General features: G+C 47.8%; 1 protein-coding gene across 1 annotated transcript in view; it reads left to right on the top strand.

Moving 5' to 3' along the window:
* LOC146869483 (butyrophilin subfamily 3 member A3-like) overlaps window positions 1-17557 on the top strand; it is a 246996-nt gene that overhangs the window by 195385 nt on the left and 34054 nt on the right. The window contains exons 10-12 of the mRNA XM_085599875.1: window positions 10802-10822; window positions 15544-15570; window positions 15659-15685. Of these exons, the coding sequence (XP_085456001.1) occupies window positions 10802-10822; window positions 15544-15570; window positions 15659-15685 (75 nt within the window). The remainder of the gene's footprint in view (window positions 1-10801; window positions 10823-15543; window positions 15571-15658; window positions 15686-17557) is intronic.

Genomic DNA, 17557 nt, shown 5'->3' with positions numbered 1-17557 from the left:
TTGGGTGACCTCCCCTTAGTGATTGTTTCCCAGTTCGTGGAGTTGGACCGAGAGGGAGCATTCCGTCTGAACAGTGAGCTCGTTGTCTCGTCGTCGTGGATTGGAATCCCGAGGAGCTCGATACCGTCTTTGAGTTCAGGGACATGGCACTGTCTGTTTTTATATTCAAAGGCTAGTCCAAAGGGGTACGTCCAACGGTATCTTACCTGGTCACGTCGGAGCTTTCCTGTGAGAGGTCGGAAGGATTGCCGCCTTTGAAGGATCGCTGGTGCCAGGTCCTGGAATAATACACATCGAAATCCTTGAAAGGATATGGTGTCCTTCTTTCTGGATTCCTGTAAGATAGCCTCTTTGACTTTATAGGAATGATGTTTGACAAGAACGTCCCGGGTGCGACGTCTCTCTCCCGGCAGGGCTGGGTCCACCCTGTGCTCTCTTTCGATTTTAATGTTCAATCGTTTAGGCCCAAGTACCTCTGCGACAAGGCCTTCCACAAACGTCTCTATGTCCGAATCTTCCGCCCCCTCCTCCAGGTCCCTAATGCGTATATTCTCGCGTCGTGACCTATTTTCCAGGCCCTCGCTCTTCAAGATAGCCAGTTGCAGTTGCGACTGCAGAAATTGTACCTTATCCTCTGTGGCCGCTGTTCGCTTGTCAAGCAGTTCCAGCAGTCTTGAGCCGATAGAATCCACGTCCTGTTGCAGAGAGGTCATTGTTTCTGAGAGATCCCCTTTCAGTTGGGCCATGGGGGCCTGTAAGTCTCCTTTTAATTCAGCACTTAGATCTGCTTTAAAGTCATTTAGGGAACTGAGCAGGTCTTCCTTGGTCAGGGCCATGGCTGATTCAGGGGACTCTTTCTCCTGGGTTTGGGGTTTCTCCGCCGGAGCAAAGTAGCTAGATACTTTAGAGGTCACCTTTTTAGGTGGCATAGATGCGGTCTCTAGTAGGAGCCCGTGCTCTACAGTCTCCTAGTTCTCTTCTATTTCTGCCTCGTCACTGATGGCTCACCCTCAAGGGTCCCCGTGGCAGCTATTGAATCGTACCCCTACGAGGGGAGCAAGGGTGCTTGTGAGGTGGGACCCAGCTGCGGCAGCCATCTTAGGGTCAGGCAGTCATCTCAAAATCAAAGCACCCACTGAGAGGCACACAAACTTCAGATCCCCGGGCACACAAGCTGTCTGCGCTCCTGCCGAAGGATCAATAGGGCTCAGGCCCACTTCAGTACCTCAGGCAGGGCCACATGTCTTTGAGTACCAGGTACCGCCATGATGAAGTGAGGCACTGATAGGTAATGGCACCTCCTCACTCTGGTGCTGACTTAAGCGACCCCCAATGCTTCCATATGCTGCCCACTGGCAAAAAAGGGCTTGCGCTATGAGGCAGAGACCCCTGCCCACCTCCAACGTGTCTCCAGGGACTCTTCTCCTTACCGGAGCCTCGCAGGGTAATAGATAGCCCTGTGCGGCCGGCTGGGAATTAAATGATTCAGAATAGATCAATTTTGTTTGGGTCAGCATGTTTTTCTTTACTGGAGAAGAGGTAAGCTTATAATATTAAGAAACTGAGTCTAAATGGTTGTTACCAGAAAAATATGCAAACTTATTCAAGTATGTTTTGAACTACCCACTGGTGGAGTTGTGCAATGTTCTCATTGTGTGTAACTGAAAACTGCATGTGAAGTTCTAGCTATGTGTAAATAATGGTGAGCATAGTGATGATAACAAAAGATTTCACCATAATTAGAAAAATTGAAATACAAATCTTCAGTTTTGAATATTGTGAAATATTCTAGTTCAGAAAGCATTTTCTAGACTGTGTCCACATACCAGTCATCAGATATACTGCCACGAGTAATTACATTATCCTTAACAACTTTAAACACATAAGTAATCTACCATTATTAAATTATTATTATTATTAAAAAAATTTATAAAGCGCGTAGTCACCCGGAGGTATCCCAGCGCTAAGAACCCTACCTCTACAGGTCAGAGGGCCGGGAAAGGAGGGGGGTAAGGGAGGGGAGGGGGGGGGTAGGAGTTCGGGGTTCCGGAAGAGCAAGTTGCTTTTAGGGAAAAAGGTGGGTTTTCAACCACTTCCTGAAGCGTAGGTAATGTGGTTCAATTCTCAGGTCGCGGGGGAGTGCATTCCAGAGGCGGTCGGTGTGGACTGAGAAACGTCTTCCGCCTGAACGTGCCTTCTTAAATCTGGGAGTGATGATGAGATTCTCCTTGTCAGAACGGAGGGATCTAGAGGATTTATAAGGTTTGATAAATTTTCTGAGAATAGGGGGGCCTTGATTTTGTAGCAGTTTGTGGGCTAGGCACAGGGCCTTAAATTTGACCCGCTCCCTAATTGGGAGCCAGTGAAGGAGTTTTAGTGCTGGTTTGGCCGAGGCTCTGGCAGGAGTATTAGTGAGAATCCTTGCGGCGACATTCTGAATTCTCTGAAGCTTGTTCATTGTTGCTTCAGGGGCGCCCAAGTAGATCACATTGCTATAATCAAGCCTAGAGAGAATCAGGCCTTGAATTAGCAATTTTTGCGAGTTGGGGGGCAAGAGGGGCAGGATCTTCCTCAGTGATTTCAAGAGCCCGAAGCACGTCCCGGCTACTTTTTTTGCTTGCGTGGTGAACGAAAGGTCTGTATCGAGCCACACGCCTAAGCTTTTTACTTCTTGTTTAGGGTCAGGTGGGGGACCCAGACATCCTGGCCAGATGTTCGGGGAGAGAGTGGGTCCTTTCTGGCCAAGGAGGAGAACGTCAGTCTTTGCTCTGTTCAGTTTTAAGGCTGAACTGTTCATCCAGCGTTGAACCTGAGTAAGGCAGTTAGATAAATCTGCTGGTTGTTGGCTGGGATGGGATAATGACACAACTAATTGTGTGTCGTCAGCATAGCTGACGACGCTCACTCCGAATGGGGTGATAACCTCCTCCAATGGGGCCATGTAGATATTGAATAATGTGGGGCTCAGGGAGGAGCCCTGAGGCACGCCACATTGGAGGGGAGTTTCGGAGGAGCAGGTGTTGTTTTCCCAGACCTGGAAGGTGCGCTGGGCCAGAAAGGATGACAGCCAGTATAGGGCGGAGCCTTCCACACCGACTCTCTTGAGCCGCTTAATGAGAAGTTGGTGGTTGACGGTATCGAAGGCCGCACTCAGGTCGAGGAGGATCACTGCCACTGATCCTCCTTCGTCTAAGAGTGCTCTGGCCTCCTCTACCGCTGCCAGGAGGGCGATGTCCGTGCCCTGCCCCGGACGAAAACATGTCTGTGAGCTTTTTAGTCTGTTGTTGTCCTCCAGGAACTGTGAAAGTTTCTTGTTGGCCAGTTTTTCAGCAACCTTGCTGATCCCTGGGAGAAGAGAGATTGGCCTAAAATTGGCCAGGTTTTCGGGATCAAGGGAGGGTTTCTTCAGTAGTGCTTTAACTACTGCCGCCTTCCAGCTCGGGGGCACGACTCCCTGTTGGAATGAGGTGTTGATCAGGTGGGTAAGGGGGGGAACAATGATGGAAGCTACTTCCTTAAGGGTCCGAAGCGGGGCGGGGTCCCTGGGAGATCCGCTTTTAATGGAGTTTAGAGTATTTCCCACTTCTTCGATAGTTACTTGACCCCAAGAGGGGAGGCAGATGGATGTCCGAGTGTTCGGGGGGTCGTTTTCCTCGCACGAACTAACAGGGGGGATTGAATCAAGGATTTTTAGTATCTTTTCTTGAAAGAAGTTGGCCAACTGATGGCATTTTTCCTGATCGGCCTTAGGATCCGGGGGGTTTCTCGGTCCAGGATCTGGGGTCTTCAGAAGTTCTTTTAGAATGACGAAGGATTCTTTACTCGAGCATACTGCTTTTTCTATTCTCTCCTGGAAGAATGCGCTTTTGATCTTACGAATGGATGTTTTGTGAGTTGAAAGGGAGGTAGAGTAAGCGTCTTTGTTAGCTTTGGACTTATCTTTCCTCCAGGAGCGTTCCGTTCTCTTACATTCCTGGCGTAGAGATTTGAGCTCTGGGGTATACCACGGAGCAGAGGACACTCTTTTGGTATGCTTAAGAGTGTCTGTTTTAGGTATTAGTTTGTCTAGCGAAGATGTGATCCAGGAATTAAACTGTATATCGGCCGTACCAGGCTCGATGGAGAGCTCAGGGATGGTGTTTGAGAGAGTGGTGGCCCATTCCGTGGGTACAAGTTTGTGCCACCGTCTATCGGTGACCTGGATTTTCGTAGTTTGAGGGGTTATAATGGGGGCATCCCAAGAGATGGGGACTAGGAAATGATCAGTCCATGGCAAAGTCAGGGGTGGACTGGTGGTGATGTTAGCGACATTGGTGAGGACGGGATCTAGTAGGTGTCCCTTATCATGGGTAGGCTCATTGTTGACCAGTCGGATATTAAATGATGACAGGTCCTGAAGAAGATCTGAGGCTATCCGATCAGTGGGGTCCATAAAGTGCAGATTCAGATCACCTACGATAAGGAAGTTAGGAGCAGAGGAGGCTAATTGTGAAACCGATTCGGTAACGGCATTAAGGAATTTCCCAGGAGCACCTGGAGGGCGATAGATCAGTAGTCCCGACAGGGTGTGGGCCGGGGAGGTTTGGATGGAAAATTGGCAACTTTCACAGTCTTCGATGTGAGCGTTGGAGGTTCTACAGATAAGCTGCTCTCTGTAGATTAAGGCTAAGCCCCCTCCTCTCCCTCTGGGTCTATGTAGGGCTTGACAAAGATAGCCTGAGGGGAGAGCAATGACGATGTCCGAGTCAGAGCTGTCAGATAGCCACGTTTCGGTAAGAAACAGCGCGTCTAACTCCTGATCTTGTATTAACAGGTTGGTCTCGTGTGCATGCTTAGGAAGGGAGCGGCAGTTAAGAAGATCTATCTTAAGTCCGAGTTTGGCTGAGTTTAGGGTGGTAGGATTACAACGCCTACAGTTGGAGAAAGGTTTACCTTCGGTGTGCGTGTGGTGACAGGGCAGAGTTTTTTCCGGTTGGAGAGCACGGAGCATGTCTCCTGAATACACCAAGCGGTCAAGAGGTGGATCCGACAGCGTCCCTGGGCCTGGGTCCGGTCGGGCCCGGACGGGCCCAGACGGGCTTGCCTTGGCGCGCCTTCGGCGCGCTGATGGCGCGCCCGCTGCGCCCGTCCGCTGCTCGTACGGAAGTGACACATACTTTTATACAGGTGAGGGGCGTGGCCTCCAAGGGGGCGTGGCCTAGTCGCACGCCGGCAATGGCGCCGTGTTTGTCAGGGGAGAGCCGCTGTCAGCGCAGGGCAGCTGAGCGGTAGATTTACAGGGTCGAGTCCTGTGCAGCCAGGTAGGAGATGATTATTTTTTTTAAAACACAAGAAAATAAAGTGACACACAATATCACACGTGCATCAAGTTAAAACAAAAGTCTCTGTCTCCCGGCTTCCGCCTCAGGAGTTTCTGGGTTCTGGCAAGCAGCGCTCGTGGGTCAGCTTAAGTACCAGATGAAAAAGGGGGCGTGGCCTCCAAGGGGGCGTGGCCTAGTCGCACGCCGGCAATGGCGCCGTGTTTGTCAGGGGAGAGCCGCTGTCAGCGCAGGGCAGCTGAGCGGTAGATTTACAGGGTCGAGTCCTGTGCAGCCAGGTAGGAGATGATTATTTTTTTTAAAACACAAGAAAATAAAGTGACACACAATATCACACGTGCATCAAGTTAAAACAAAAGTCTCTGTCTCCCGGCTTCCGCCTCAGGAGTTTCTGGGTTCCAGGGTTATCAAGATCTGGAACCCACATCTGGACGCAAACAGGACCTCATAGTGGGTCTGGCCACCCAAGTATAGTCTAGGCAGATTATTTAAAGCTTTCTAGACTCTATACAAGTGATGGATCCAGCTACGAACAAAACCTAATACTATAGCAATTAAGGACTGCTTTAAGTCACGGTTTTTCCTTTCCACAATCCAATTTCCCTGAGGATGATAGAGGGAGGAATAATGCACAGCAATACCAGGGTTCCTCTTGAATCAACTGCCAATAGAATACATTTGAACAAGCCATTCTGAGTTTAGAGGTCTGCAGTGATCCAGATAGACACAATTTAGCGGTTTGCTTGAGACTAGGAGAAGTGTCATCGGTGGACGAGCTGTAGTGCAACTTTTATTTGATGACAGATGTCACATCAAAGGGCATATTGTTTAGTCTGCTTTTAAGGACCATGCTGCCAATGGGGTTTTAGTAATAGGGAAACTGTAGCTGCCATACCTGCATGGCAAGATGCTAATCCCGGATGAGAAGCTATGATTAATTCTAGCCTGGGGCCCTTGTTGAGTATCACCTGACCACCCACTTTGGAAATGCGAGCAAAAGGTATGTTTTGGACACTCAGTAGATAGGAGTATTTTGCTGGACATTTTTTAGGAAATGGTGTGCCACTATGTGAAGTATTGGCAGCAACCATGATGTCACCATCCACCCTTGTGTATGTATGCGTAATTACAGCTACTACAGCAGTCTGAACCGAATATTGTTGATTAGTACCAACATACTGAATAAAAGGCAAGATTTCAGTGGGAAAAGGGTATTCTTGTTCATACTGTAGAAATTCTTGTGTTTGCAAGGTGGAGTCAAAGACCGTGGCGGCTCGCATAGGTAAGAGGGAGGGGGAGGTGGGGGGTGGTGGAATTCCACGACGGGATGAGTAATATTAAATGAATAAATAAATCAAACTACTTACTTTGTGCTCGCCATATCCCCAGTCAAGACATCTGGGTTAAATCCATTGCTCTTTTGCTCACCATGCCACCCCAGTTTAGACCCAGCCATATGCAAATTAGTCTTGACCCTGTGCCTCATGGGAACAGTCCATCACAATCTGCCTAGCAAGGTCCTCCCAGGACCAGAAACAAGCATCCTGAGACCGGTTTCAGGGTTTCACCCCTCATTAGCCAGGCTAGCTTGAATCTTGTGGCACAGTGAGCCCAGGAGTCAAGTCTGGGCATAGCGGGGGCATTTAAGGCGAGTAAGCAAAGACACACTGATGATGGATGGAATGCAGAACAAATCAAAACACACACCCCCAGCTAAGAGATCTGGTTTAAATCTATTGTTCTTTTTCTCACTGTGCAACCCCGGTTTAGACCCAGCCATATGCAGATCAGTCTTGACCCTGCTCTTCATGGGAACTATCCAGCCCTAAGTGCTAAGCCAGGTCTTCCTTGAATGAGAAACGCGCTCCCTGGGACCGGTTTTGGAGTTTCACCCCTCATCAGCCAGGCTAGCTTGAATACAGTGGCACAGTGAGCTTGTGAACCATCTCTGGGCATACCCGGCACACTTAGGGCGAGAAAGCAAAAGACACACAGATGATGGACGGAGTGCAGAACAACTCAAAACATTTACCCATAGGCAAAAGATCTGGGTTAAATTCATTGTTCTTTTGCTCCCCATGCCACACCAGTTTAGACCCAGCCATATGCCAATCAGTCTTGACCCTGCTCCTCATGGGAACATTACAGCCGAACTTCCCATCCTGGTCCTCCCTGGACCAGAAACAAGCATCCTGAGACAGATTTCAGGGTTTCACCCCACATCAGCTAGCCAAGCTTGAACCAGTGGCACAGTGAGCCCGGGACCCATGCCTGGGCATACACGGCACACTCAGGTCGAGAAAGCAAAAGACAAGCAGATGATGGACGGAGTGCAGAACAAATCAAAACATTCACCCCCAGTCAAGAGATCTGGGTTAAATCCATTGTTCTTTCGCTCACCATGCCACCCCAGTTTAGACCCAGCCATATGCAAATCAGTCTTGACCCTGCTCCTCATATATTTTATGTACTAGGTTAGTAGTATAAAATAAATATTTTTAAATGCATGTCCTGTAGTTTTGAGTGTGTTATACATCAATGAAAGAATGGTTGAAATTCTAGTGTGTCTCTGAACTCATCTTGTTGCACTTATTGTAACCACAAAACAATTCCTACACAGTACTGCTCACTGGGTTAAGTATGGGTTGTAGTCCTACTGGGCATATAGCTCTTACTGGCATATTGACTAAGGGCCTGATTCTGAATTTGGATGTGTGGGAGCAGGGTGGCACACCACAGCCCCGCTCCAACACCGCCAAACTCTACCTCTGACTGCCTGCAGGATTACGAGTTGTAATCTGGGTTGACGGTCCTGCAGCGGCAGGCTCACGGCATTGCCTTTCAAAGGCTCATGGGAGAGCCTTAGAAAGGCAGTGCCGTGGGACCACCACAGCACGCTCCAGCACAGCATGGACTGTAAAGTTCATGCTGTTCTAGAACAGGGGGTGCATGCACACAGGGGGCACCCATGTGGCCCCTGCATGCACCCCATTGCCCTGAGACAACAGGGGGCCCTGTAGGGCCCCATTTGCCTCCTCACTGCCACACTTTTCATGGTGGGCTGACCGCCATGAGAAGTGTAGTGGTGAAGAAACTAGTAATATGCTTTGTGGTGCCGCAGGAGCACAGCCAGCATATTGCGAGCATCTGACCGCCGTGCCAGCACCAGGGATCACAGATCCCTGGCAGTTGCTGCAGTCCTCTGGCAGTCTGACCACTGTAATCAGAATACGGCAGTTGGACCACTGGTGTGGCAGTTGCTGCACCGCCACTGTGGGTTTGGCGGTCCTTTGGACAGCTAAACTCAAAATCAAGCCCCAAGTCTTTGCACCTTGGGGTAAGAAATTTGACCCATGTGACTCTGAGGTCGAGGACAGGCCGTGAAGAATGCTATATCCCAGGAGAATGTATCAGGTATTGTAATGATATGGCAACATCCCACATCTAGGATGGTATAATCAGAAACCCAAATCTGACTTCTTGCTTTGGGTATTGGATAATGTTTGTGGAGCCGATTCACAAAGGTCCTCCGCATTCATGGCAGGGACCTCGCCGTCGTGGAAAGGGCCCCACACTCATGGCAAGGGACCTGCACTCATGGCGGGATATCGACAATGAGTGACTGCAGTGCAAAGTTCCTACCACAGCTGCAGGAGCTCTGCCATAAGTATAGAGGCCCTTTGTGAATCAGGGCCTGTGTGCTTATTAGCTACCCTTATGCCTGGTAGCACAGGATTTACATTTCTATGCCACTTTATTTGTAGCATTTTTTTATAGTTCAAGTCAGCACAATAGTATCTTAGGCTCAGATTTACAAAAAGTTTATGCTGTATTTGTGCCACAAAATTGACGCAGACCAGGCCAAATTTTTTTGGGGTGTTATTTATTTTTTAAAACAAAACGTTTTTGCCTAAAAGTAACACAAAGCAGCACTAAGGGCTGCTTTACGTTACTTACCTTAAAGGGGGTGTTACATGGGTGGTATATTGGTGTTCCCATGCAATCATCCATGCTTTTTGACGCAAAACCCTATTGACTAATATTAGAAGACAGGGTTTTGCGTAATAAAGTACACCACTTTGAAGCAGGTGTTTAACAAGGAGAAATGCTTGTACTTCACCTAATGCTTCCCACTTTGCGTGTGTGTCTTACTGTACAGCTCACATCGAATGGGCTATACGTTTAAAAGTTAGTCTAAGCATAGTATTTTCTGCTAGAATGGTGCCCTTCCAGTTCAAAAGAAGCCTTTGCTAGACTCACGCACACACCCTTGCACTATGGCACAAAGTTGTGTGCATGACGGTCAGCACCCTGATTGTGCACCATCGGTAAAGAGAGGGGAAGAGACTGGCACAGCTCTGTAGATATGATGCTGTCCCTCTCTTGCAAAGCAGCATTATTGGGTGCTGTGCTGTAAATCTGGGCTTTAGTGTGGGATTTCTACAAGGGTAGGGGCTGAGCAGCACTTTATCGAGAAACCTCTGAAATCTTAGAGGACTTCCCAATAGACACATCTGAGAAATATAGGCTTGAGCTAAACGGAATACCTTGCTGCTGCTGATGGGAGTGGACCAAAGTATCATCTATGTTGGGGGATATATAAGAAGGAAAAAGAATAATGAGAGAGGCAGATCTACGGGAAGGGATGGTCTTTTGGCTGTGATTTAAAGTGGTAAAATGGGACTCATATTACCTTTAGATCCCTTAGAGACTATACCTGATGGTGATTCTGTAAGACACCTCTGAAGGGACACATAGAGTGTTGGTCATACAAATAAAAAAAAAAACACCTTCTTCCTGTCTTAGCCTAGAGCTTTCATAGACATTAATCCTTTTGATCTGATTGGATTAGCCCAGGATGTGGAAATGCTTCGAGACATATATACAATGTTGTTGGCAGAGACCTGCATGGGATTAGGAGAAATGGCCCTGTCCACAGTAACAAAACATAAACAAAGGCAACTATTGTTTTCATTTTTAATGTGTTGGCTTTGGTGACTCTATTTAGAATCAAGAATGTGAGAAGGGCAGCAATTATTGGATTTCTGAGGATCATAACTTCATTTTCTGTGTTATTGATGTCATTTATAGCTCTTTTCATAGTTCAGCCTCTCCTAATATTGTGAAAAATATGTTTGTTTAATTTTATGCATGCATCATGTAAGTTGAGTTTGTGCACAATGTGTTTTCACAGCCCCTGAGATGGTGCACACTCTTTAGGTCTTGTAATGTTTGAAATGCAAATTCATTTATTCTGTTCAACCCGGACTGTCAAATGTTCATTATGGTGGAACCTTTTCAATCTCATCCTTTTTAACATCATACCCATAATGTTTGTGAATAGCTTGAGTTCAGAGAATTGCACTCAAACGTAGTTGTCATAATATTGAAGTGTAAAATAACTCTTGAAACTTTACCTTTGAAAATGTGAGCAATAGAGTATAAAATATGCACAAGTAACACAATTGCCGTCTCTGTTTCAGAACCTCTCCGGAAGTACAAAGGTATGTGAAATGTCATTCTAAGAAGTGTGAGGGCAAGGAAAAATCTAGTCAAAGTAGAGTACTTCTGTTAAACAACTTGTCTAAAGATTGTTACTGCTTGTCTTGCATCATTTGCTAAAGATGATGTTTGGAACTTTATTTTGCTTTAGAGAGGGACTATTAGCCGGACTCTGTCTCCTTTATAAAAAAACAGAAGTCCCCTACACAATGAGCAAGATATTGACCACTCTTCACACAAAACACCAAGGGGTATATTCACAAGAACGTGTGCTAAACATCACCAAAAAATGCTAATGCAACTTTACACATCGCAGCCTATCGCGGGAAAATAACCCCGTGTCAACGTGAAATTCACAACGAGGTGGTACCATGCGATAGTCTACCGAAACCGCGGCTAATGTTCGCGATACAACCACCTCGAAGGAGATAAAAACACAAACCTCAACGTGAAAAAACCTGCGATGGGCCAAAGTGCGATGAGGAAATCCACGATAAGCAGCGCCAGGCCTGCAATACACACATGGCAGGCAGGAAAAATCACTATAAAAGTTGAAAAAACACTCAAACACAAACTACCCAACACCATGGAGGCAGCCGGAGCAGGTGCAGAGGACGAGCACAACCCCGAAGCACCCTGGATGACCATCCCTGGACCTCGGGGACAGGGAAGGGCAAGGGCAAGGACAAGGACAAGAGGAAGACGAAGACGAAGTTCAGTCTGCAGGAGAACAGGATCCTAGTCACGGAGGTGATGGAACACCATCAACAACTGTTTGTCACCTCCAATGTGTCATTGGGCACCAAAAATGGAATATGGCAGGACATCGTGGACTAGGTGAATGCCATCGGGGAGCACAAAAGGTCAATGGACGAGGTCAAGAGGCGATGGAATGACATCAAGTGCAAGACCAAGGAGAAACTCGCAGCCAATCAGAAGGCAGCAACACAGACTGGAGGTGGAGGAGCTGGTGTCGACAGTCATCAGTGTGGAGATTGTGGCCGGAGTCGGGGGACCGGACACTGCTCGACAGGACACAACCGCAACAGGGTGAGTGACCACCAGGTACTGGGGGGACGGGTGGAAATGGCCACAATGACACACAGGCACAATGAAGCAGCGCACAGTACAAACCCACAATGACTCTGGGTCATGGCCCTGATCTACAGACTGTCACAATGTACAATGCAATGCTGTTGAATGTCAACATATACCATGCGGCTACATACATGTGGACACATTGTAATACACCACCTCCCCTTCACATTGCAGGGGCACCGTCAACACCTCCTGCAGAGCAGTCCCAGCCACTTTTCACTGATGACGAGGAGGACACCCCCAGCATCGACACCCAAGCCCTCCTAGACATCATTGACATCATCCGCAAGTCACCTCCAGGATCAGGGCAGCCCAGCTGCATCGAGGAGACCCCACCCACTACCCAAACCACCCAGCAGGAGGCACCCACAGCCCCGTCAGTCTTCCAAGACCCCCAGGAACAACACATGGCCTTCCAACGCCGTGTGCTGGAGGGCCAGAGGGAGATGGCTGAGCAGGTGCGGTGGGATTCCACAACATGGCTACCAAACCGGACTCGTTCCATGGGTGTCTAGGCTCGCTCCATGGTCTCCAACGAGCCCTCACTGACATAGCTGGAGTCATGGCGTGGAGAGAACACCTGTTCGCTCAGAGTGGCACCAGCAATCCCAGCCGTGGGCTGGCACACATGCGGAGGCTCATGGAGGACATGGTGCAGATGGAGGCAGAAAGGATGGCCGCAACCGCTGCACATCAGCGAAATGTAGCTGGGATCTATCATGCCCTGCAGGTCTACATCATGGCATTGCTGCCACAAGGCCTGGCCCTGATGAATGCTGCTGCCCCCACACCATCCACATATCCGCCCCCTGGTGTGTCAGTACCTCACAGTGCGGCAAACATTCCACCTCCGGCACCTGATGTGTCACTGCCACACAGTGCAGCCGACAATCCTCCTCCTGCCCCTGATGTGTCAGTAGCACACAGTGCCGCAGCTGGTACTGCAACACCCACAGGTGGGGCAGAGCACACATTCGTGGAACAGGACGTGGATGGGTTTGTGATCAGAAGGAAGCACTAGCATTCATTTTGCCACCTGGCCTGTTTCTGCTTGGTGCTGCACATGGCCCCATGACCTGCCACTGACCCCCGATACACTCCGCTGCACTCACCTTGGACCGCGACATTGACTGCCATATCCTGTTTGATGACCAATGACACGGCGACCAGACTGTGGACTATTCCCTTCCTCTTCCGCAGTACTTCTCATCCCCGGAAGGATTCTGGCTGGCCCTCCACGGGCCCATATTGTGTAGTGTGCTTGGCATGGTCCTGTACCGCTCCAGCTGCAAAACTCCACTGGATGTGCAATAAACATCCAGTAACGCACTGTTGTCATGTCTTTCATCATTCATGTATGAATGTGTGGATGAATGTAGGCACAGTGATTTCCCTTGCGTCAATGATGCACATCTAGTGGGATGCCAGTCATAGTGTGCTACATTGCCTATTGTGTTCCGGGTGCCGTGGACACTACAACAGGGACACACGCATTAGTCACTTCCTTGTCCGGACATGGACCGAACCACGGCCAGAGCCCCCGAGTCAATGTTGCAAGCCCTGCGCTGGTCCGGCGTACTTCCAGGCCAGACCACTCCTCTTACGCTCCAAGGGGGGGCACACATTGCTATCTGTCGCAGGCGTACTCGCTGGTGGTGTGCAGGTCACTGGTCTAGTTGTCAGCATGTCACGGCCACTCCCTGAGGGCAGTTTTGCACACACACTACACCCATCCGGCACAGGCGTCACAGGCCTTACAAATATAAGGGGCCGACAACGTCACATTCCCCTCTGCCGGTGGTGACTGGATGACGGATGCTCCACGGTTCTCAATCATATAGGGCCCATGATTTGTTGTGCACAGGGTCAGTAGCACCCGAAGCCTTGCGGCCGTCACGGGGCTACCACCACGTGGCGCTGACTGGGGCTGCACAGGGTTAGTGGCACCTGAAGCCTTGCGGCAGTCATGGGCCTACCACCATGTGGCGCTGACTGGGGTTGTACAGGGTTAGTGGCACCGAAATAGCTGAGCGGGTGTGGAGTCTGCAAAGATGACGTGTGCACTGATGTGGTCTCTGCCATTGATGACTCAGGACTCAGCGTCATGTGTGGGACCTGCTGGGCCGCGGTGCGGGTCCGCATGATGTGGACCATGCCATGGTGGTGGGACCGGGGCCTGGATCTTGCATGGGCATGTGGTGTGCCCACTGGTGGACACACCGGTGGCAGCAGGTAAACAGTGTGGCATGGGTGCGCAGGGGCAGCGGTCTCTCTCTCTCTCCCCCTTCCTTTCCTTCTCTCTCTTTCTCTCTCTGGCTTTCTTTCCTTCTCTGTTTCTGTGTCCCGCTCCTTTGATGTGCACATGACACACGTCCTGATTTTGTGCTTCATTTTCCAGGCTGTGACGTCGAGATTGTCCCTGACGGAACCAACAGGAGTCTTCCGCATTGGTATTTTGTGTTGTATTTCAATAAACTTTTGGGTTGTTACTCCAGTGCTGTGTGACTGTTTCTCATTCTTCTGGCCACACGTGTGTCATTTTTTTGGCAATGTGAGTCATCATGCGCTTTGTGGCTTATGTCTGGGAGGGGAGAGGCGGTGGGGCTGGGGGTGGTGGCAGTGGGTGTTGTGACCCTCATGGGCATCGGAGCTGCATGATCATTGTCTCCATGGCATCTGTGGGTCTTCAGGTGTGGCTCTTGGCTGGGCTCCCTCTCATGCTGTGGGTATTCATCCTGCTTAGCACCAGCAAAAGGCAGGTGTTAAATCCCTGGTGCTACCGCGGCTTATCGCCTGTTTTTGGTTTGCTTCTCAGATCTGGCAGTTTGTTGTGAAAGTGGTGTTGTGGTTTTTTCGTGTGTTTTTGCACGGGAACGCCTACTCTGCATCTCATTAGAGTTAGTTGGTGGTGTCCACCGTGGAGATGAATTTTAGGGCAGTTATTGCTGGAATACTGGCGATGTCTGCAGTTTGAACCAGCTTGTGAATCGGGTGTTTAATCTGTCTCCATTTTTGATGCATTAAGGTGGAGATAAATCGGAGATAAGTCCTTGTGAATATCCTCCAAAACACACACAAAGGGATTTCACTCAAATTAGATTCTTTGACTCCAGCTTGAAAATCATCAGAAATGTCCATTTTGAAATTCATAACGTATCGTTTGCATTCAGAACAGACATGTCAAAAAAATGAATTTTCAAATGATAGTAGGTTTACAAATTTCTGAATATATTGTTTGTTACATAGCCTTTTTATAATCTGCATTGAAAATGAATTTATTGCTATTTTACAGATCTCTTACTGTTATAGTGCAAGGTAACTTGATGTTGTATATTTCAAAATACCATGCCAATGATTGAGGCATTTTATAAAAGTATAATGAATGTGCTAGATAGATTGAAACACATTAGAATATCTATGACTATGTGAACAGAAATATTTTATGCCTATCACAATGTTGCTTAAACTAATACAAATATTTTAAAATATTGAGAAAATTCTCAAACGTAGTTATTACTACTCTTTCCAAGTTTTCCTTTATCTGTCTCGTTTCACCAGTAGGCAATGTAGAAATTATTTGCACATCCTCAAAACAAGATTAAATTATTCTTCTCTATATTTTCAGCGATGGGTGATTTAATTTACGCAATAGGTACGTTTCTAAATTGAGCAATAAAAGATGGATCTTATATAAAAACAAATTCTAGTGAGCTTGTATTAATGTGTTTTTGTGTACACAGACAATCTCCAAAAAGAAAACCAAAAAGGTGAGTGTGATGGTCTTTTGATTGATGTAGCGTCTTTGGATGCTTTATGATCTCTTTAAGTGGTAGTTCACTGTCCCGGTATGCAGGAAAACATTTATCCCAGTTTAAGTTCCCAAGCTTCCGCGGCATCATAATCAGGAACTTTAGTGGCTTTATGCCTGAAGCTCTCAAATTGTAAAACCCTCCTACTCCTAGTTGCCAGGACCGTAGCCAGAAGTATATATTTAGAGGGACATGGCCCTCAGCTATGAGCAAACATTAAAGCTGTGCACAATAGACGCGTTTTTCGCAAATATTTGAAAACGTACAGTGTGCAAGTTTTTAAAGAACACAGTGCCTTTCGGTCATTTTTGATGTTATATTTGAAGGAATACAAGGATTTTTTATGGTACATTTCAAAGCACACTCAATCAACTTCCCATGCTCGACTCTTAATTTGCGGCCCTCCACGGCCCTACAGATAATGTAGTTTTAGCCTTGAGAAAGCCCAAGCCTGAGGAGCAAAACATGTTGAGTAGAATTCGTGTGAAGCTCCCAAAAATATTTTAGTTAGAACTATGAATGCAAAATGTACAAATGAACAACTATAATTCACCATAATTCACAGAAATCTACTAGTAGTAACTTCACTACTAGGAGCTAGTAGTAAAGTTACTCATAGTAACTTACTTTTGTAAAAACCAAAAAGTAGGAAAGTTAGACTTTTGGTCTAACTTTACCTTTGTGAATCGGTCCCTTGGACTTCAGGTCTAAACTTAAACTTCAGGTGTACAGTTAGACTTAAAGTCTAAACTCAGATTTGAGGTTAAAAGTTAAACTTTTAGTCTAACTTTACCTTTGTGAACCAGGCCCTAGGTCGGTAGAAAGTCAGAGCAGCTCCAGGTCTTGAAATGTTTTTTCAAGCTGGAGGAAGCTGGACCTGGAGCACCGAGCACGGAGGCGTATATCTTGTGAATGAGGAAGGCGACGACCTTGGGGACACCATATAGCCACACCAGGTAGAGAGCATTGCTTGTTGTTGTTTGCCTTGAATCCTGGGCCGCTGCTCTAGTTCGATTCATAGCTACTTTCGGGAGAATGCTCTCTCCTCTGAGCATGGCATTCGCACTGTGTCATTATTAATCAGTGGCGTAACAAAACTTGAGGGGGCCCCCTGCAATGTACATGGAGGGGGCCCGACTCCTGACTCACTTAGGAGCGCTGAGGCCAGGGTACAATGAGAGGGGGCCCCATGGAGCTCGGGGTCCCCCACAGTGCAGGGGCTGCGGGGGTCTTTGTAACGCCATTGTTATGAGTAACATTTTCAGACTTTTTTGGGTCTAGTAGTAAAATAGCCCCCGCTCTCTACACCTATGCGGCCAACATACTTGCTCAGCGACTGCTGCTTTGTTGCTGATCTGCTGCTCGTTGGAGAATGTTCTCTCCTCTGTATCTATCTTTTGAACTGAGTCTTTGTTAGCTATTTTCACTGAATTTTTAGGGTCTAGTAAACAAAATATTCTTCTCTTCGCCTCTTATGCGCCCAATATATTTGCGATCTCAACGATCAGCGCCAAGACACCCTTGGGTATTCGTGCGCTTTTATAAATTCCATTAACATTAACATTAGAGTGCTCCAAGAAAATGCAGGCTAAACAATCCAGATCATTGAAGACATCTAAGCACTCTAATGAGAAAAAGAAACTGCGGGACAGGCGGGGAGACTGGCACTGTATTATGGCACCAACGTTTTCAAGGAAAGGGACAGATGCGAGGAGTGAGAGAGAGGGCAGTGCTCCCACTAGGGCATGGGGCAGAAAGTGAAAGGGGAGGTTTTGGGAGCAGTATAAAATGAGCAGTGGTTAAATCAGGGACAATACACCATTGAGTAAG

This window comes from Triturus cristatus, chromosome 1_1 (assembly GCF_964204655.1).
Source record: "Triturus cristatus chromosome 1_1, aTriCri1.1, whole genome shotgun sequence".
Lineage (NCBI taxonomy): Eukaryota > Metazoa > Chordata > Amphibia > Caudata > Salamandridae > Triturus > Triturus cristatus.
Note: the sequence above shows the minus strand (reverse complement) of the source record. Positions and strands in the feature narration are given on the sequence as shown.